The sequence below is a fragment of the Gymnogyps californianus genome, chromosome 5 (genome assembly GCF_018139145.2).
Source record: "Gymnogyps californianus isolate 813 chromosome 5, ASM1813914v2, whole genome shotgun sequence".
In the NCBI taxonomy this organism is placed as follows: Eukaryota; Metazoa; Chordata; class Aves; order Accipitriformes; family Cathartidae; genus Gymnogyps; species Gymnogyps californianus.
In genome coordinates this window covers 1,172,236-1,194,259 of record NC_059475.1, presented here as the reverse complement: position 1 = coordinate 1,194,259, position 22,024 = coordinate 1,172,236, and the positions used below count along the sequence as shown (strand labels likewise).

Here is a 22,024-nt window from a genome sequence, read left to right as displayed (position 1 = left end):
CCCGGTGTCCCGTCCCCGTTCTCCCCGCCGAGCCCCGGGGGAGCTGCCGCCGCGGGGGACCCCCCACCCGCCCCCGGCCCGGAGGTGAGGGGCGCGTCGTGGTGGCACGTCCAGCCCCGGAGGAGCCCTCCCCTTGGGGGATGCTCTTCGTGGGACCAACCCCTGCGTGTCTTCCCGTGGCCGAGGCGAGTGCTGTCCGTCCGGGGCTTCACCGAGAAAAAAAAAAAAAAAAAAAGCCGGGGATTAACGCCTTGCCCTTCACTGCCTAACTTACTCCAGCCTTCATCTCCAGTGGAGGAGTCTCCTTCTCCCAGGATTAGGCTTCACGTTGCCTCTTGAGCAGAAGGAAAAGAACAACTATGCACTGACACAGCTAAAATTTCTTCTTTGATTAGCCACCCTCCTCCAGGTACAGCAGCAATCGGTTGGTATTCCGGATTCGGTGCTTCCCGCCCCAAGGCAGCGGTCAGTCACTCTGTGGGTGGTAAAGAAACAGCACAACATTTCCTTCAAAGGAAATGAAGGAAAGAACCAAAAGACTTTGCAGTGGCATGTTTTAGGGTTGGTTTGTTTGAGTTTTTTGTCTTTGGTTTTAGGTTTTTTTCTTTTATTTGGGCTTACGATTTGCGTGACTTTTTTGCATGGCACATGTTGGGCCATTGAGTGACTCCTATTGTAAAAGTGGCATAGTAGGAAGATAAAAACCAAGGACTGGGTCTCCTACAGTGAGATTTCTGTACGTTGGACATAACGTGTTCCTTGGCATGAGCCTGACCACACGTACGTGACTCAGAAATAGCAGAGGCACTGGCCCCACAAGCACTGTGTTGCAATTGTTGTGGTAGATCGAAGGACTCTTGGGTCTTGGCTGGACCCTCACAAAGCTACACGAGAGAGAAAAAAAACAAGTGAGTGAGTGTTTGGAGTAGAAGGTTGTTTTAAGTCAGCCTGACCTGAAGGTATTTTCCCCAGGAGACTCAAAGCAGTAACATGAACAGTGATTAGAGAAATCAGTTAGCTTTGATCTCCAAGAGCATTTGAAGGACTGTGAAGTCTCCAGAAGTCCAGAAAATGGCAAACACTGGCTATTTTTAAATGGAGAGAGATAAAAAATCAGGGCATTAAAGAGCAACCTGAGTTGCTCCAATCCCTAGAAAGTAACAGAGCTTGTTTGTTTCCGTGCTAGACCTAGAAACACTTGTAGATATGGGGAGAAGTAGTAAATATCACGTATCTCAACTTTAGCTCTAGCTGCAGTCTCACATAGCATTCTTTTAAGCGATGTAAGAGGAAATACTAGGTGAAATTATTACAGATTGGGTGAATAACTGGAAAATTGTATTCCAAGATCTGTGCAGAATCTGGTAATATTTAGTGTTTACATAATTGACTTGAGTGAGGGTCCAGAGAGTCCACTAATTAAATTTGAAGATACTACCAAGACAGGAAAGGCTGCAAGCATTTTGGAGCACAGAGTAAGAATTCAAAATGGTCTTGATAAGTTGGAGAAACTGTCTGGCAAATGCAGGATGCCAATTCAAAAGGAATTTTGCATCTATCCTGTGCTTGGGCGGGAATAATCAACTGCAGAAATGCAGGATTGAGGAAGGAACTGGATAGGCAGCAGGTGTGGGAGCAAAGGTGGTGTAGCAGGTCACAAGCTGAACACGGGGGCTAGGATGTCTTACTGTTGAAAATGAGAGGAAAAAAATAAGTAAATGCTTCACTGGGATAATGCTGTTTGTGAGGTACCTGTGCACCTGCAGTCTCAGGGAGCCTTCACTCTGTTAGCCACACTCAGAGTCACTTTTCACAATATTTGTCATAATTACGTCAACTAAAATAAGAGACATCAATTATGATTCCTAGAGGTAGGGTTTAGGGTAGCGTTTCTCATTCTCTGGGACAAACACTTCCCCACTGCAATGCTACAAGCACCAAGGCAGACTCTGCATGTGCTTGGCTCTGGCACCACTTACTGTGCCTTTTTTTACTGATTAACGACTGGGGCGACTGGTGTGGGGAACCACGGTGACCCTATCTGACCCTTTTGTATGTGCCCCCTGCACCCCCTGCCACGGTGAAGGCACGTCACTGCGTTCACCCCTGCACAGATGGAAATGAGCTTGGTGAAGTCTAGCAGAGATGGAGCCTGAGGCTTGGGAAGGACAGGGGAGCTGTGGCCCGCCATTTCTAGCCCAGACGGCTTGGGAGATGTGGGACCTGATCCAGACTCAGTGGGCATCTTTCCAGCTGTGCTACCAAAGCTCAGATCAGACGTTAAGGGCCAGATAACCATTCAGATCAGCCTGGTGTTTATGGAAAGCAGTGGGAAGAGAAGGCATAGCAGGAAAGGGTCATTTACACTACATGGAGTGGGGAAACTACATTATTGGCAGCTTTTTATAAGACAAGAAGCTTCTCAGAGCTGTTTATAAGCTCCAGCTATCAGAGTTTCATCTACTCTATTAAGCGACTTGTGGAAGAAATCCTCTCTCCATATCCCCACCCTTGCTCCCTCCAATTCCCTTACTCTTTTTTTAAAAAGGACATGATTAATGCTCAGCATGTGCAGCATGAAAAAGCCAGAGCCCTGTTTTCAGCCACGGGGACATAGTCAGATCTAAGTAAGTACCATCCTTTCCCTGAAGTGGATTAACAGCAGTTGATCCACACAGTCTGTTCTATCCAGCTGCCTCGGGCTCCACAATTTCATACATGAGTAGGAGAAAATTACCTTGGTTTAAGCACTTCGCTGGCAATCTGGCTTGCCAAATACTGTCTCCAGAGGTGTGGCTTCCAAGTCTTTTCTAAAGCCAGCAAGAATGCCATCCCTTTAGTAGCTACTGAGTTGTATTAGCCCTCTCTCCCATCCCCAATGTAGGTTTGCTATCTTCACGTTGATCCCAATACCCATGGGTTTCTCTAGTCATCTCCCTCTTCCAGCTGACCCAGCTTTGACATGCAATTAAATCAGTATGCAAAGACCAAGCTCAGTCCTACATAGCACAGGAAAGACACTTCCATCTGCTCTGAATGGGACCAGGTCTTTCTCCAAATCTGGCGCTCTCAGCCACCAGCACTGGAGTGAGTACTCACACACCTTCGGCTCTGCCTGTATTTCTACATTCCTTCGGGAACAGTTTGTCTTGGATTCAGGTGGGCACAAGCATGGCTGCACATCCGTCAGGTTAAAAGAGCTCATTTGGCAATATCCTCATCTGCTGTGAAGTTCAGACAAAGAAGATATATGTTATCCAGGGCAGTAAACTGGGACAAAACTACCCCACCAGTGTTTTTTAAGCCCATATGTCTTGACAGTGTGAGTTTGCTCAGTGGTTTCTATCTCCTGGTCACAGCTTTTCTGGTCTGGTGGTTGGTCCATAAAACCTAACTGCTGGCACACGTGCTGCTGTCACAGCCTTCGCTCAGCGAGGAGCTGGTACAGCGGAACCACTTTTACTAGAGCCCTTTTACTCCAAGAAATCAACTCAAATTAGCCAAAGGAAGCCCTGAAGTGCATTAAAGAAACTGCACTGAAAGCCTGTGTGGACAGAATACCCTTAATTTATTTATGTTTAAACTACCTGACCAGCAAAGAGAGCAGGATCGAATTGTGACTGCAGGCCTTCTGCCTTCCCACAGGGATTAATGCCATTTATCTAATCCACTTTAACAGTTAATTTATATTCATTATCTTGATTTTCCCTGTGGGTTAATGCAGAATGACTCTTAATTCTCGGTGTGGAAGCCCTTATTCCAGACTAACAGTGCCTTAATCCTAAACTAGTTTAATCCTGGAGTGGATTAAACTAATGTGAAATAAGGCTTTTGACTTCCAAAAAAGAGCAGCCATGCAAAGCACTGATGAGGACAGCTCTTCCGTTGCAAACTCACAGGCTACAGTAATCCTTGCTCACTGTCGCTGAGTCCCACAGTTCCTCTGTGTCTGCCTGCTGCCACTCTGCCCGTGGTGCATCCCTTGGCAGATACAGCGGTTGTAAACCACATCCTGCTAGGCCAGCTCCTAGCTGGCCAACTAGCATGGGCCAACTGATTTGGCTTTGCTGTACGACAGTGTCTCCAGGGGAGCAGTGAACCCTGGAGAGGAAAGGCTAGTAGAAAAACACCCTTTTTTTCTGTTGGCAGGTATAAGCATTAGACACAATCCCTTTCTTGGATAAGAGGAACTGTCCTCCTAGCACAGGAGAAGGAAGGTCTGGAATACATCAACATATCCAAAGAAGTCATCTCCTGTCACTGCAAGAAAAAAAAGATGACAAAGGACAGAGTCATTGGTCACCCTCGTGGACGGCAAGAAGAGTTATATGTCAAAGTGATGGACAGTGAATGCTTAAAAGCACCTTTGGAGAGTGTCTGATGTGGTCAGTGGTTTTGAACAACCCTTTTTTGCTTGGATGTGCAGCTTGCAGAGTGTCCTGGTTCCCCTGTCACACTGTGACAGCCTGCTGGCTCAGGGCAGGCGGGGAGAGAGGCCGTGAAAGCCACCCATAGCTGCTCTTTTTGTCAGAAAAAAATGTTTTATTCTGTCCTAAGTAGGTGCTATGAAGGACACAAGGTATGAACAACAGCACCTTCTGCCAACATGGACACCCCAGCCTCACATAAGACCGTGCCTCAGATTCTCCCTTATAAACTGGCAGACTGGTCCCCCAGCCACTCCATCAAAGAAGCATCTGTCCCATATCAGTGCTTGTCAAATAAGGGGAAATGAGACTCTGGTACCCAGTCCTCTTAGGTCCTCTTAGGACCTCTGCCTTTCCTTCTGTGCCATGCATCTGTGACTGACAGCAGCCTGTGGCATGTAAAGACTTTGCTAGCGAGCGCAATGTCACCGTCACTGCCCTCCAGCCACCTACAAACTCAGCTGCCAGAGACAAGCTCACGCAGCACCAGGAAAGCATCCATTTCTTATACAAACCAACAAAACAGTGGGAGATCTGCCTTTTTGGTGTGTTTTGGAGTGTGTTTTTAAAAGAAACTCAGGAAACTGAGCAGTGCGGTTGGTTTTCAGCAAGCCTCTGCTTGCTGAAAGTGGCTGTGGTGGAGCTGCTCCCCAACAGCCAGCCAAGGAGCCGGGAGGAGTCCCCCAGAGACTTCCCCAGGATGAGTTAGTGGAGGATTTGATTGCCAGCCAGTTCAAAGGATCAGGAAGGTCGCAAAGTGAGACATCTGTCAGAGTCTCCCAAAAGACATGGAACTTTTATCATCGTAGTTTTTCACACTTGAGGCACCGAATTTTTAAATAGAAAAGGAGAACAAAATTACCTGCCAAAGTTTCAGCACAGTTGTGCCTAAACTCAACTGTTGAATAGCGCCCTGATAGCTGGGCAACAGATCACTGGGGCTATCTTCAGGTTCAGAACAAAGGGAGGAAAATAAAGAGCTTTTAAGGCCAATCCTGTTCCTTTTATTTGACATATTTAGCTGAGCAATTCTCTGTGAAAGTATCATCCGCAGCAAAGCCGTCCCGCTTTACAATCTGCCTGTAATGCATTTCCGAGAAAAGAGACAGAGGCAGCATCCTGCCTTTCAGGTTAAGCTTTGCAAGAGAGGGATGAGGATGGCGCGGCTTTCTTGGCTTTCCAGGCTCTCCGAGTCCCCCTCCAAGAAGCTGCAGGGATTTATGTACACACTGAATAGATCTTTTGACATTTAACATTCTGGCAAGTTAAGATGTAAAAACTCATGCATTTTTAATGGTGATTAGCTGTGGGGATGAAACTACAGAGAAAATGGCTGGATTTTCCGTCTCTGTTAGCTTAGAGTCAAAACTAGATGTTTTTGTGGATGCCTGGTTTCAGACTAAGCCGCATAATTGATCTCACGCAGGGGTAACCTGGTGAAATACAAGGGTTTGTGTCATAGGGCAGATCAAATTAATATACTTCAAGAGCCCCTACTGGTTTTAAAACATCAGTGAGCTTATTAGAGCCACTTGTTACGAAAAACCTCCTGGGGAGGAGGAGAAGTGCAAGGCAACACAGGCAGGGAAAGGCATGCCTGTGAGCAGCAAGCACATATAAGTGCACCTCCTTCCACCCTCATCTTCACAAAGTCTGTTCTTGTTCACCTGGAAGGGATGTCCTTTCAGGTCCCTGACAAATTCCAAAGCGGGATGTGGCAGAAACGAAGCCCAAGCAGCTGTGTAGCTGTCAGGAGCTGCTGTGCTCATTGCTGGCACTGCACACCTGGAACAGCTGGCCAAGCCTGCCTGCCAGCCAGGACACAGAGCATGTCATCCTTATAATTAAAATTAATTTCCTGAAGTGCTTTCTCCTCTTCCCCAGACACAGCAAACAGCTGGAGGCTAAGATTACGGACACTGATGCCAATTAGAGCTGTGATAAGGCCAGACGCATGGGGAGCATTAGCACACAGCTCTGCTGTGGAGAGATGGCATTTGGAGCTCCTCTGTGTCAAGGTACAAGGTAGCTTCCAGCTGGGCAGAGAGCAATGCCAGGCCGGGAGGGCAAGGATGGCCAGAGCAGTCCTGGGGAGGAAGCCACCCAGTCCTGTCCCGTCATGTCCCTGCAGTGGTATGTGTTGTCCTATCCGTGCATCCCACACTGTGGAGGCTATCTGCAGACAGGCAGAGCGCACCCACTTTGGCAGTCCTCAAAGGAGATTTGGAAGAAGGCCCATAGGGTGTAAAAAACCAGCAAGTGATTGATGGGGGCGACAGCTTGTCTTTGCAGGTCTTTAAAAAGCTCTTTGTGCTTCCTTGGTGACAGAGGGACAGCCACGATACACACATAGGTTGGGAAAACCGAGTTCCCCTCTCCCTTTGAAAACTAGACTGTGCCCTGAGCCTGGCTTTTGCTTTTCTGGATCACAGTGCCAGCCATGGTAAAACCAACCCTTGTTTCTCTACCGTGTCCATTCCCAAGCAGGGAGGAAGATTTGCTTGCAGGAGGGAAGTGCCTCATAGCAGCCCTTGCAAATTCAAGGCTGTCTCCTGCTTGCTGCAGGTGTGCCTGCGCAGGGGAGCAGCGTCTGCAGGATGAGCCTGGCTCAGCCTCAGCATCCCCAGGCAGAGCATCTCTAGGGAGGTGGACTTGCACCCTTAGGGGACCTTCTGGCTTAGCACCCATCCCTGCTCCAGAGCAGGGGGATAAGGGATGTTCTGGCTTGCTTTGAAAGCGCCTCTCTCATCCCATACCATGGAGAGCCAAGGCACTCCGCCAGCACCCAAGGTACCACTCATGCACCAAAGGGGTACTTTTCCCCTTTCTTTTCCCAATTCTTAGCAAAATGTTTTAAGCTTTTTGTTTTTTCCAGTGTGAGCCAAACACCTAATATTTTTCTTAACCTCTTCTTTCAAAAGAGCTGGGTTTTACTGCAGATTTCACCCAAGGATTTGGCTGGAAGCAGATACAACTTTGATCAAAATGACTGAGGTCTGCTCTAGCACAGCCCAGAGCTCCTAACGCAAAGGTTTTGCTGTCCTTGCCCCTGGGTAGTGCTGCCAACCACGGAGATAACTAGCATGTTCAGCATTTTCCTTTCAGACTTCAGAGCAAGTGGGCACACTTTCAGGAATGTGACATTTTATAGTTTTGGCCCCCGCATTTTAACTTTCTTTTTAAACTGGTGCAAATCCAGAAAGGTGCCATATGTTGCAGCAAAACACAACACATCTCCCACCTGCCTTGTTGGACTCTGCTGCCCAGCCGAACAAAGCAGATGAGAGACAGTCAACCTAAGCAAACCTAAGAGCAGCTCAGGAGCTGAGCACTATATAGGCAGATAGAGAGATAGCCACGCACATCCTAGATCCGGACACTTTCTTTGCTTAGAGTAATTTGCCCCTTGCTGAATCACATGCTGCCATGGAGGGATGTGTAGCCTCAAGGACAGGGCTCTCCCATTCCAGGACTGGGACTTGAATGAAACCCAGATATCTTGTCATACTGGGCATGGGGAGGTGCATACCCTGCTCACAGAATGAGCCTTATAGAGAGTGATATAGCCCATTTGCACACACAGAGGCACTGGGAAGCCAGCAAAATAGAGAGGAAACATGGCTTTTCCCTCTGTTTTGTGCATTGCTTTAAGCACAAACCTCCAAAAGGGACCATGAGGGGCTGGCATGCTTCTGTGACACTGGGTTTATTCCAAGACAAGGATTGCTCCCTACCCTGTTCAGGGTTTGGGAATAACTGAGTCTACCTTGGGGCTTGGGAGTAGGGTAGGTGTTTTTCTGAAGTTCCATGACCATATGAGACTGTGATTTTTCCTTCTCTCTTCCTCTCCCAAGCCCACCTACAGCTGCCCCTGCTCACCCCTTCCTCCCATTCGACTCTTTCCTTTTGCAGCCAAAATTACAAAATCAGGTGGTAAAGATTAAAACCACTCCTGAAACTATCCTGTGCAAGAAAGGAGCATTTAGAAGGCTAAATCTTCCAATCCCCTTATTCCAATTAGGGTCCTTTCTCTTACAGACCTGGCAGTGGTGCAAGAAAATTACTCCAATCTGCTCTCAGTAGATAGCAGCGTCATGGTCAGCTCCTTGGCATGGGGAAGGCTCATCTGCAAACATACAAGAGAAAATCCCCACTACACACATGGACTCACACACATACATACTAAGAAAGAAAAAAAACCGAATGGGGGAGGTAGAAGTTCCTGAACACCCCATAAGCTGATTAAAGGGTATTTACTTTTACGTAGGAAGGATTTAGCCATGCAATTCCTACTACCATCTGACCTCAATAAACTCCCATGCCATCGGCAGGTGCCACCATTGGATGGGGTCACAGCCTATTCCTGGGCTCCTTGAAGGTTAGCTGCACCTAGACAGCTTCATCAGGACTTGTGACACCATTGCCTGACATGTGTGGTGGATGAGATGGTCCTTCCCCAACCTTCTCAGCCTGTCTTGACCCTTGTGCACTTAGCCATCTCAAAGCCACGGACCTCAAAGAGAGCAGTGCAGAGGCTGTAGGAGCATTCTGGGATGTGTGTTTTGGCCAGCCAAGGTGTCTCCATGAAGAAGAGCAGCCCCAGCAGATCCTGAGTTACTGCAGTAACACAGCTGGGGTCTGGACTGTGGGCAAGCTGGCAAGGGATGCCACCTTGTAAGGGTTGCCCTGGATAAACAGCAACCCCAAAGGCTGGATGGACTTTCCTGGTCCAAGGCAGGAGCAACAATGTCCACATGACACTGTAGCAGCATTTATCCAGCCTGTTCTTAAAGCTCTCTGGAGGCGGAGTCTGAATGCATCCACACTGCTCCTTCAGCCAGAAAGTCTTTTCTGATCTCCTGTATCAATTTCTTTGAAGTGTGAATGGGAATTTTTCCCCTTCAAAACTCAGACTGACCCCCCAGAGCTCTGTGTGGTCGTTTTTGAGAGTCTGCCTGCGTCCTTCTTGTGGTGTGGGGTCAGGATACCTAACTTTATGATGAAACACTCTCTTTTTCAAAATGCAGTTTCTTATGTCTTTTCCTCCAACATAGAAAAAGGCCAGGCTCATGTGCTCTCCTTAAATAGTGCCAAATTTGGGGCTAATAAATTTAACATAGTTATAAGATGTTGCATTTCACACTGCAGGTTTGGTGACACCCCCCCACCTGCTGTAAAGAGGAGAAAAAAGACCTTCCTCTATGCCACTCTCAGCTTTGATGCCTTTGGAATGGGTCAGCTCATGCGCACTAGCCATTAGGTGCCCTTTAACGCAGAGCCTCGGTGTCGAAGTGGGGATGGCCCCTCTGTTTCGTAACCTTTGCTCACTGCCATGCACGAGGGTGTCCCCAGCCAACAGCGTGGCTGCTGTGAATAGCCCTTGCACCCATGGCAACTGGATTTACTTAATGCAGCTCACCACAGGTCTCTCCACGCTGCAAATGTCAGTTGGTGTCAAGCCTAAGCACAAGTGACTGCACAAAGATCATGGTGGCTTTACACCTGGCAATGTCCTCAGGGCAGCTCACCTCCTGCTCAGGGATGGCCCCAAGGCTCACAGACCCCTTCTCCCTCCTGCCCCGGGGCATCTCTCCCTGCCCGCTTCAAGGAGTCTTGGTGCACGGCCTCAGCGCTCGTTAGTGTTACCTGTTTGTGGCATTTTGCTATACATCCTGTAAACACTGTGTTATGTCCCATAAACAGGTAAGTCACTGGCAGCTGGTGGCAAGGATCAGTTCAGCCCTGACTTCTTGCAGCTTTGGGTATGACAGCTGTGCAAGGAGCAGGGATCAGATGAGGGCAATCATTTCCTTTTCCTTTGTCATTCTTAGAGTCAATGACAGGGAGCTTTTCTCTGCAATCATGCTGCACAGAGATGATGGGTTAGATTACAGTGATTAATGGATTATTTAATCACGCTTTGTGCCTGCTGGATGCAGGCAAGGGGAATCTCCATTCCCACTTTGAATGCTCACACAAATGGAGAATGGGAAAAGCAAGGTGCAAATTCACACAGCTCCATTCAGCTGATATTGCTAAGCAGTATTGTTTAGCACTCCTGTTTCCATAATGTCTCCTGATGAGAGTTTAATGTTAATTCTGGTTCAAGGAGAATCAGATGTTGTTTCAGGACTGGGGATTTGGTTTGGGCTCCAGTTTATTCAGGTATAAATTGCAGCTTGCAAAAGCTTTTGAGTTTCCTTGCATGGTCCTGAATTTCCTCATCAGGGGCCTCAGGAGCTGCATTTAAATTCAAGCCGGTGGTTGTCACCTGCGTTATGTTGCGGCAGTTCTGGGCATGGCCACACACTTTTTTACCCCATCACCTTTTCACTCTCTGCCACTGTTGCTGCAAGGCAAACTCCATTTTTTGTTGCAAAGTAGATAAATCAGGTTACTTAGTTCATGTTCTTCCACACCCCAGGAGCTTTTACTCTCCTGTTACTCACCCTCTGCTGCCATCACGGGGCCACTCCGTCATTGCAACCTCTTCTGTGTGCCTTTTATCTAGACCCGTTTAGATTCTCATAGCAAACTGAGTTTCCGCCAGAGCCTGGGGGCATTTCAGACCCATTGAGGTTATTTGCAAGGGAAAGGAAATCACATTAGTCATTTTTAGCTCCCTATATGTTGTTTAGCCTTTTTTTTATGAACTTTTTTTCCTCCTTGCCTTGTTCCTACATGGTCTTTCTCAGTTGTAGATGTTTGGCAACACCACAAGCCCAAGCTGAAGCCGGTCACCACCGATGCAGACATAAAATATGAATACAGAAAATAGGAAGATTTAAATGCAAAGAACAAAAATACAAGAGTTGCAGATGTCACTAATGTCACTGGGGGCTCCCAAAGCAGGGCTGGGTGCCCAGAAGAGCTTTCAGCTGCAATGGGAGAAGGATGTGACTCACAACGCATCCGCACCTGGTTGTATAGAGAGGAAATGCATTGAATGAGGCCGTAACACTACAGAAAGTTGTACCAGAGCGATGGTGGGAGCGCTGCAGGAGGAATGACAGCACTAACGCAGCTGAAGAAAGCAGTTGTTACAGAAAGGAGAGGAAAATAGTTGGGAAATGCCTGGACGTGTGCAGGACTGACCTGCACTGTCTCAAAGGAGAAAATGGGCTCCTCTGTGCAAGTGGTGGCCACGACACCTCTTGGTCCTCCTGTCCTGGAATGGGACCTGGAATGTCCCTGCTGCTTCTTCCCCTCCCTTTTGCAGGTGTCCGGCTGCAGCCTGCAGTCACATGCAGTAGTGCTGAGGCTTGCTGCTCATCAGTGTGTGCGTTGTTCTTCCAAGGGAAAGATGACAGGGAAAATCAGGTCCCTCCCAGCCCTCTAGTCATGGGGATGCTTTTCCAAAGAAAAAAAGATAAGTAGACAAGAAAAAGTGTAATATAGCTCCTATTTCTCCAGTTGGAAGATAAGAAGATTTATTTATAACGATTAATCCTTCCAAGCTACTTTATACAACATAAAGAAGGGGAGAAAGGGCATAATCCTATTTTCTCCCTCCATTTCCATGTCACTTTTAGCAGCAGTATTTGAAAGCAACCAGCTCCAAACCCCAGCAAAGGCAGGGAATATATTCAGGATGTTTTCTATGTGTGTATAAGTATGCTTCTTTCTTTGAAGCTGTGATACAGTCTGTTCTCAGCAGACCTTTTCCAGGCATGGCTGTGAAACCACAGCTTGAAAGGTATTGTCCCCTCATGCAAAAGTCAGCCCTCATCCTACTGATCAGACTATGTTTGCCCTAAAAAAGTGACACGTTGTTTAGCCAAATCGCAGGTACACACATACACTCACCGACAGTTCCTGGCAATTGCAAACAAAACCCAAGCCAGGATTAAAAAAAGAAGAACAGAAGATTAAGCTCCTATCAAGAGGTAATTAAAGCCAGGAGGAGAGATAATGATGACAATCATAATGAATCAGTTGGTACAGGGATGTTTGCCCAACAAATTACTGTCATTATAGACAGAAGCAGGAATTATTACCCATCAGCAGAAATACAGTCCATCAAACTGCTGCGAACAACCTGATCAGGTTTAGAGAGTAATTAAAAGGACATTCCAGCCTGGATGCATTATTTGCTGTTAATCATGATTACTCATATTCATATCTTTACCCAAATAATTGCTTCTGATAAGGGCTGCAGATTTATAGGAGGCCATGGAGAGGAGTGGGCCAGTGGTGCATCGTAGCCGTGAGACAGCCAAGAGTCTGGAGTGACCACGGTTTGGTGAGTACCGCTGTGCTGACATCGTCAGGCTGGACAGGCTGCCTTCTCCCCTGTTTCAATTTTTGGATGGTGGATTTCAGGCCTCCTTGATGCTTTGCTGAGCCATTGCCATGAGGCCATCCATCTCCTGAACAGCAACGCTGGTAATATGTAGGGGTTTTGTCCTCTGGAGCAACCAGAGGAAAGAACAGAGCCCAAACAGCAGCTGGACCAGATGGCTTCCAGAAATACATGGTCTTTAGTTTTAGGTAGAGCACAACGGATGGGCAGGAGCAAGAAGGTGCGCAAACTGGCTGTGTACCAGCCTTTTTGGAAGCTCTCCTAGTGGTAGTGTTCCTGCAGGGTGATGGGAGCCTTGATTCAGCAAAGCCTTTGGTTGTAATCTGACATTTCAGCAGTAGGATTTGTCTGCTGGAAAGGTCTGAGATGCTCCCAGGTCCTGGGCTGGCTTGGTGTGCCCTTCTTTCAGCTAAAGGTCCCAGCTAGCTAAGCAGTTTGCATTTATTGAAAGCCAGCATCACTGAGGAGGGCAATAAAAAAGCTCAGAAGTATCTTAAGAAGGTTAAACAGCTCTACTGTGATGACACTGAAGATCTACCTCCTCCCTGGGGTCTGACTGATTAAAAAAAAAAAAGCATTATTGATACACAGAAGAAGTTCCCCAACAGCCATTACTGTTCCTAGCAACTTCAGCAAGCAAACATGATCTGCACAGGGAAGACAGAATGCCCAGAAAGGCAAAAGACAAGTTGATCCACTTGATTAGCAGCTAGAAAGGTTATGAAGAGAGGGGAAACTCTGGCGCTAGGGATGGGGTTTAAAATGGGCTCTTAAATGTGGTGCTCCAAGACAAATGCCAGCCCAGGGTTGGAACAAGGAAGGCCAAAATGCTGTGGTGAGATCCTGGCCGGGGGTCAAGGCATTGCGTGGCAGGTATTGTACAGACTGAAGGACAGGCTCAGGATCCAGGTTTCCCTTCCCTGAAGGGTGGTGTGCTCTGGTTTTGGTGGCTGTTTTCACCTCTTTCACATCCCTCAACTGGGAAGCAGTATTGTGGAGTCTGTTTTGTTTGGACTCCAATAAGAAACTGATCTTCGAAATGTCCTTCTTGTTTTACTTATTCCATCCCCCTCAAAGCCAAATCAGGCAGGAAAACACAACACTAAAGCATCAGAAGTGTGTGTGAGATGAAGCTTATGGCTCCTTCATCATGCAAAACCTCTCACCTGTCTGCTCTGCAATCCCCATTAAATATTTGTGCTGTGCCTTACAGTGAATAAATTTCTGTATAAATCCCCCACTCTTGTCCTTCCTCCTCTTGCCTCTTCTCATCTTGCAGTATCTCTAGAATAGCAAACAGTCCCAGAAGGGTGGCTAGAAAGTGCTCAGGAAACTCTGACAGTCCTTTAATGCTCTTTGTACTGTCTAGTTTCAGACTAAAATAAAACCAAAGTGGGAGGACTTTGATTTTGGGTTAGAAAGTACTATGAGAGTTTCCAGGACAGAGACTAAGAAAGCAAGGTTTGCTTCTTTGCAGAAGGAAGGCAGGTATATTATAAATTACAGATATGGCTCCTGCGTAATCCTTGAGGAAATGTGAGCACCCTCTTATAAAGGTACATACACATCTCTACAAGCATAGGGCTGCAAAAAGAGCCTGGAAATAAAAGGGAAAAAACATGCAATGGCTTGTGATAAACAAAATGTGCTTTTCTTTTCTTTTTATTTCAGTAAGCAAACAAAATACAAGATTCTGCTGCTACTGAAAATGTGTATTATTTCTTTTTTCCTTCTTGAAAGATTAGAGGATAGGCAGATTTTGGCACACACAAGAGCCCTTCCCTTTCTCTGTGTGTAGATGAACTTTTATTTGGTACATGCCATTTTTTTGGTCTGAAAAAACCCAAACAGATTTCTCCTGGGCATCCTCTGGGTATACTAATAACTGTCTGTGTGGGATGTTTTCATGGGTGCTTTAAATCCTCTCCCTGAAGGCTCAGCTGTCAGAGACTTATAGTAGAATGGGGTTTATTCCATGGTGTTGTGCTGCTAATGGATTAACTCACATGATACCTTCCTGCATATTCAAGGCATATTATACTGACTCACAGCAAAACTCCAGCACAAACATCATCTCACACAGCCAACCTCAGACCTGTGCTCCGGGACTGCATGGTGGTGGTGATGGGGTAACAACTGCAAACAACTTCCAACCAACTGGCAACATGAATGATTTGAATTGTTCATCTTTTGTATTTTAAAGAAATACTATCTTTGCTGGCAGGAATTCCTGCCTAATTTAGTTATAGTGATGTTATTTATATAGCCATGTCTTCTCTGTGGCATGTGAACTGTACCAGACAAAGACCAAGGTCATTTGTTCTGCTGCTCATAAAACCTTGTGCTTTAATTCAGGAGAGAACATGGTTTCCCTGATGACTGGTCTGTGGCAACTAATTATTCCCATGATTGTCCTATCACACTTCTCAGCATCTCTTCCATCCCGGGAGAGGTAAGCACTTCTTGTGCCTCTGCTTCCTTTTTCTCCGTGGCTTTTTGTTCAAAGAGCCTGCTAGCTATAAAGTCAGCCTTTTATCTTCCTTCCAGAACTCGTATCTACTTGGCTGTTGGATTTTTTTCCTTCCCTAAATTGATTTTGTTAAATGAGTGCAAATGTTGCAAACATTTTTTCTTGCTTAAGAAAGGAAACAATGATTTGACTTAATTCAGGAGAAAAATCAGGACCCCAAACAGGTAAAATGACAGCAAAAAAGACACTCGTGAGTCTGTTTTCCCGCTAGGTACTTATACAGACTGATAGAGGTGGAAGTTTCTGTTTCAAATAGCCTGGTCCCATGAAAACATAACCAAAAATAGTCGATCTAAGTTCCCCAGTTCACAATCTTGTGTGTAAGACCTCGGCAGGGTTGTCTCTCCTCCCACTTGCGCAGGGGCAATTAAAGCACAGAGAGACTAAAGGACTTAGGCTGGAAGAGGACAGAGCTGAGACTCCCTTGCAGCCCTTCCACGGCCACAATCAGTGCCGGGCCCGGCTCCCCTAGCACTGTACCGCACACACACATGCACACGCACACGGGGTCTCTTCAGAAGCTGGACCCCAGACCTTTTATCCTACCCACTGGCTAGTCTGGTTTGAAGTTTAATAGCTCTGGTTGAATTTCTCTGAGGCTTTGAGCACTTCTTTTAATGGCTTGTCAATCAGTCATCTGCGAGTGCTGGTCTTTGGTACCATCACCGTTATCTACCTGTTCCTCAAGGTTTGTGTATCTGGGTGTTTAATTTATTACTTCTCCAGTCTCTTGTCCTACTCTTTTGTGCTGAATCAGTGTTAACCTCAGATTCCCATACCCTTATGGTAAGGTGATTACATTAGTAAGAAGCAAGTGCAGGTAGTTTTTCTGTGTGATTGTTAACTGTCCTGGTTTCGGCTGGGACAGAGTTAATTTTCTTCTTAGTAGCTGCTACAGTGCTGTGTTTTGGATTTAGTGTGAGAATGATGTTGATAACACTCCGATGTTTTAGTTGTTGCTAAGTAGTGCTTATCTTCAGCCAAGGACTTTCCAGTTTCCCGTGCTCTGCCAGCAAGCAGGTGTGCAAGAAGCTGGGAGGGAGCAGAGCCGGGGCAGCTGACCTGAACTAGCCCAAGGGCTATTCCATACCATGGAACGTCATGCCCAGTATATAAACGGGGGGAGTTGGCCGGGAGGCGCGGATCGTGGCTCAGGAACTAACTGGGCATCGGTCAGCGGGTGGTGAGCAACTGCATTGTGCATCACTGGTGGTTTTTTTTTCCTTTGTTGTTGTTTGTTTGGGTTTTTTTCCCTTCCTCCCCCTCCTTTTTGTTATATTCCTTTTCATTACTATTATTATTATTATATATTTCATTATTACTATTGTTAGTATTATATTTTACTTTAGTTATTAAACTGTTCTTATCTCAACCCACGAGTTTTACTTTTTTTTTTCCCTCTTTCCTCCTCCTCACCCCACTGGGAGGGGGAAGGGGGAAGCGGCTGCGTGGTGCTTAGTTGCTGGCTGGGGTTAAACCACGACATTAACAAAGATATTTCTTTTAAACTCTTATAAGATTTGGCCTTTTTTTGTGAGACTTTGCCAAATTGGCACAAATTCTTGCCCATCTTTGTTTGGGACACTCTTCCTTGAGGGAGCAGTTTTAAATGCCCGTTCTTCTCTGGTCTTAAACCCATGCCTTTTCACCTCTTTTTTCTCTTCTAACCTCCCAGGACTGAGAGGCACGCTGATGGGCTCTTCCACAGTGAACTCAGCAAGATGAATGGCAATGCCTACGTGCAGCAGCTAGTCAAACACCTGGTGGGCCTCAAGGAGAGGTAAGGACCAGCCAAAATCACCCTCCTGGGGCACAGAAGTCTCCAGTGGGAGATGGGATCCCAGCAATGAGGGGGATGCCATGAGGCTGAGCTGTCTCCAGCTCCAGAGCCAGCCTGAGCACTGGCCTCATCCAGAAGATGCCCAAGATGAAAGGAGACAGAAGAGGAGAAGGGGAGGGATACAGGACTCCTTCATGGTGGGAAGAGAGAAATTTCCGTGTCTTGTGATAAGTCCCACATCACATGGCTAGGAGGAGCAGCCGTTGTACTGTATTTTCCCTGACACAGGTCCCAGAGGCACTCAGATGGGCTGTTTACCAGCGAATACAGCAAGATGAGAGGAAATGCTCAGGTTCAGAAATTAATTCAAAATCTCATGGGCCGCAAGCGCAGGTAAGAGCTCTGCTTCCTGGGGAATGGGAAGGCAGCTTGGGCCATGCAGGCTGCAGGGAGGCAGGTCTCAGCTCCAAGGAAAGGAGAGTGGCATGACCAGTGGTTTGGAAAACTCAAGACAAGGGCAAGCAGGCTGGAGCTTGGTCTCCTCCTGCTAGGCTGTGCCTGGAGCTGCTGTGCAATGTCAGAGATATCCCATACACAAGCCTTCTCACTGAGGCCATTTCTAAGCATAAAACAACATTATCTCTTGCATATGCATATCAAGCTTAATCCATAGGACACAAAACTTTACATCAGATCACAGCCTGAGATTTTTTGTTTGCATTTTGATTTAGCCTTTTGGGAAAAGTTGTAGGTGATTTACCTACTTCAAATAAAGCACCTGAGAAACTGTAAATAAATGGGCTCTGTAACAGAATGAGGAAGATCTCTGGGTTTCATAGTCCCCACCCATGGCTCTGACTGCCAAACTGGGCAGGCTTTAGACATAATCACATATATGGCCAATATGGGGTCTTTCATCCAGCCGAAATACGGGACCACTAGCTCCCACTGAAGCCACATATATGAGCACATCATCAGTTATAATAAGTGGCGCACTGTGATACAACTCACAACTGCTGCTGCCCTTGCCGCTGGTGTGTTATGGATGGACAACATTGCCTGTAGAGGTTTACTTCAAGCTTGGTCCTTTCTTCAAGGCAGAGACATAGCACATTGATTCCTTCCCATCTGTTCAGGGTGCTTTGATATTTTCTGGGGCATGCACCACTAACAAAATCCTGGCAGATGCAGTTGATTTTTAATTTCCAAATGCTGGAAAAAGGTATATATCCATGGGTGGAAGGACATGCCAGTACTGGGTGATGAGGCAGAGTGCAAGTGCATATTAAAACCTGTGCCTTTGCCAGCCAGAAAGCATCTGAGCCTGATTTGAAGAGGATACTTCTTTTTCTTTCTGCACAGCTACAGTGACAGTCAGCAGGTTAACAGAGCATGGACCATGGGGCAGGTCGGTGGGGGGGGTGAACCTGCCTTCCAGACAGCAGTGCTGCTTTACAGCTCTGGTGGTTACACTATTTGGGTTTTTTTTTTATTATTATTAATTTTCTTTATCTAAACCAGCTCTCCAGGCCCAGTCCACACAGATGTGCAGGGGAGAGAGGAAGAAAGCAGCCACGAGGAACTTTGCTTTATGTGGTTGTACCAGAGCTTTCTAAACACCAGGTGGGTGGGACAGATTTGTCACGTCTATGGCCCTGATCACCACAGTATTGAAGCCAAAAGAGGACTTCTAGTAACTTGTAAATGCCCAGTTTTTGCCCCAAGCGCAGAAGTCTGCTGTAATGCAGCAGATCAGAAGGGCTCAGCTGATATCCTCAAAAATATCCTCAAAAAGGGAAAGGGTGGAAGATTTATTAAATTGTCCATATTTTAAAATCACTTCTGCCTCATTCCCCATCAGCTTGTGAGGCACTGTCTCAGGGACTGTCTTTGCTGAATTGCAGCCCTCCATCACACAGTTTTGTACCTCCTGTCACTCTGCCAGCAACCACACTCCCAGGGGTGGTTTGCAGAGCTAGAAAAGCAAATGCTTTAGTCTAACTGCAAGGTGGCATGTGGCTGTGTGCAATCTCAATTGATTTCTGTGCCTACATTCACGGTAATCTCTATTTCTATGTGCCAAGCCCACCTGGCACTCAGTTTTGCCTTACCTAAACCAAAGCTGGCATTGAGATTTACAGCTAAGAAGTGCCATATAAAAGCCAGTTATTAAAAATAATAAAACCCAAGAAAATGAAATAATATATTTTTCTAATCATAGAGTTGTCATCCTGGACTGAAACAATTGTTCATCCCATTAGGAAACCTAATCTAACAGTTAAAATAGAAAGCCTTTGCTACCCTGTCTTGATTCAGTTATTGATTCAAACACACACCTGAGGATGAGCTGTCCCAGCATCTGGACATTGTCTCTTCCTAGTGACCAACCACTTTCAATTAGACATCTCACTGTTAAATCACTAAAATTAGGAGGAATAAGCTGGCCCTTAGTACCTCTTGTCTGCATTGCCTAGAATAAATGGGGATGATAACACTAATAGGCTTGCTTGTGCATTTGTGGGTGCCTGGCTGCAGGCAGCCATGATCTGGGTCCCTCTATCATACATCTGCTCCTTGGAGTCAGCTTTGAATTTTACAAGGTGGCCTTGTCACACTTCCTGCAGTCCATGCCCCCAGGAATAACAAACTATCACTCATTTTTTCCCTTCCAACAGCCGCTCAGACAGTGATGCCAGGGAAGCTGCTGCAATTACCAGCCAGTACGTTTGCCCCATCTCTAAGCAGCTGGTTGCAGACATGAAGGAAGATACAGACAGTTTCGACTGAAGGTGAAGGGAAAGAAACAGTCAAGGAGACAGCTTTGCATGTATATAGCCTTGAAAATAAACAGGGAAGCTATTGAATTTGCTTAGGAAAAACTCTTGAGATCAGCAAATAAAAAAAATTCTGGAAAGCAGCCAAAACCCAATAAAACCTCTTACATTATCAAGAGTGAAATATGTCAGTGTGAACTGCTGTCAGTAGATGGAGCCTGAATGAAGCACATCACTTCCACTTTGTGTTAGTATCTGGCTGCCTGCTTCTGAAGTCAAATAAAGATTTGTTAGCTACGCCTGTGCTTTGGCTGCTCTTTGGGAAACAGTAATAAGGGTGGTATCATTACTAGGTGTTGGACCATTAGGAATGCGGGGTGGGGGGGAGAAGTATTTTGCCAGGCTTCCCGACATGAGGTATGTTGGGACTAGCTGGAGTCCCTGGCCACATCTTCCGTGGCTAGGACTCAGCACTGCTCACAATCCAACTGTACAAAGAGGCCAGCATCAGGGCCTCCATTTAGCAGGAACTTAGCCAGGTGCTAGATTTTATTGCAAAGAAATGTACTGAGAGCTATGCAACATAGATACACACTGTAAATACTGTTTCCACTCCATTTACTTTGTTTCCCCTGTATTTAACTGGCCCAGCTTTCTCATAGTCCCTAAAGACAAAGCTCCACTAGGAGGAATTTGTTCCCACCATTTAATGAGGTTTACACGTTATCCCTGCACCACACTGCCTGGCAGAGTCCCTCCTCTGATAGAACAGCAACTCCACCTTTCCTGTAAAACCAACAGATTTTGAAGAGCAGCTCTAAAATAAGGCATCTTCAGCTGCAATCATGTGTGCCTACCGCAGAACTTCTCGGTCCATCCTGCACATCAGTTTTCACCATTTATGATGTACCTGACGTCTGCAAAGAAGCTATTCAGTCTCAAATGTTCATCTAAGCACCCATTGCCTTATTGTGATGCTGAAAGGCTGTTCTCACAGACCTTGGCATTTGTTTATTTTCATCCATAGGAAATCTCTGCTAGGAAAGAGACCTCTTGGAGGACTTTGGAGGGAGTGTTGACAGCCTGTATTTTGTTAAGCCACTAACGGCCATCTGGCTAAAATGCAGCAGCTGAGAACTTTCTGAAATCAATTGAGATTTTAAAAGGAGCAGTGAGAGCAGCTGTCCCTTTCTCCTCCTACACAATGGGCAAGTTGAAAACAACAGTGTTTCTGTGCACAAGTGTCCAAACACCTTGCCACATGATATTTGGCTTGGAAAAATTTACTCAGAAAAAGACAGGACAAGACAGCAGAATAGTATGCTATTGAGGCTTCAGGAAGCTGCTGAGATGTAAATAATTGGAGCCTGGATGGAGATTCTGGGGAGCATCCCTGCAAAGAGCCACTGCTGGCCACTGGTAGGATGAGACATGCATTGTCCCTACAAAGTTGCTGGGCAGTCACTGGGCTGCAGCTGAGCCCAGTTGCTGTCTCTGGATTCACTCTGCTCAGCTTGCAAAGGTACTGTAGGGTGGCTGGGAATAATAAGATTGTCTCAGAAACATAACTGATTATCTCAACCCAAGGACTTACACAGGGCCTAGCTCCTTTCTTTACCATCCAAACAAAAGAGCAGCCAAGATGGCTTTGTCTTCACTGAAACCTTTGCCTTTTCCAGAAATGAAGATAAGACATTTGAGAGCTGGCTTTTGAATTTTTTTTTAAAAATCTGTTTTTCAGGAACAACATGACAGACTGCAACTAGAAGAGAGAAACCATAAGTCATTGGCTGGAGAGCAAAACCTGTTATAAAAGGGAATGTGGGCCATGCAGAAAAAGCCTGGCTAAAATAAATAAGATATAGGGGGTATAGTAGCATCATTATGACTTTTTCCAGGAAATGATCTGACCAAAACAGATTCTATCTCTGGCACATCAGAAACATAAACTTGCCCACTTCCTCCCCGCTGGGAGAGGCCAGAGTATACAGACAGCTTCCCAAGTGTCAGCCCTTGTCGTCCTTCATGCTCATGCTCATCTCAGGGGGCTTGGCTCTGAATTCTGAAATGCTTACATATCCTTGTTGTGACAGAGAGCTTAGGATAGGAAAGACCCAGGAACAAAGCAGACACAGGAATTTATGCATCATCATGTTCTGTGACTGGTAAATATCTTTCAACAAGTCATCCAATGAGGCAAAGAGGCAAAGG

General features: G+C 46.3%; 1 protein-coding gene across 2 annotated transcripts; it reads left to right on the top strand.

Annotated features, from left to right (window-relative positions):
• The first annotated feature begins 375 nt into the window (after positions 1-375).
• Positions 376-21,696, top strand: SCT (secretin). 2 transcript variants are annotated; one of them, XM_050898173.1, is made up of 7 exons: positions 376-409; positions 15,085-15,181; positions 16,935-17,039; positions 17,328-17,432; positions 18,561-18,662; positions 19,715-19,828; positions 21,555-21,696. In XM_050898173.1, the coding sequence occupies exons 2-6, from the start codon at positions 15,093-15,095 to the stop codon at positions 19,824-19,826; spliced, it is 513 nt and encodes a 170-aa protein (XP_050754130.1). In that variant the 5' UTR covers positions 376-409; positions 15,085-15,092; the 3' UTR covers positions 19,827-19,828; positions 21,555-21,696. The 2 variants fall into 2 exon arrangements, with proteins under 2 accessions (XP_050754130.1, XP_050754129.1); XM_050898172.1 differs by lacking the exon at positions 21,555-21,696 and having other exon boundaries at positions 19,715-20,097.
• Positions 21,697-22,024: the final 328 nt, after the last annotated feature.

Bases quoted from the DNA above. Each gene is read 5' to 3' on its own strand.
- SCT (XM_050898173.1), top strand. From the start codon at position 15,093: ATGGTTTCCCTGATGACTGGTCTGTGGCAACTAATTATTCCCATGATT. The intron at 15,182-16,934 runs GTAAGCACTTCT...CTAACCTCCCAG, and splicing joins TCTCTTCCATCCCGGGAGAG to GACTGAGAGGCACGCTGATG. The intron at 17,433-18,560 runs GTAAGAGCTCTG...TATCTAAACCAG, and splicing joins CTCATGGGCCGCAAGCGCAG to CTCTCCAGGCCCAGTCCACA.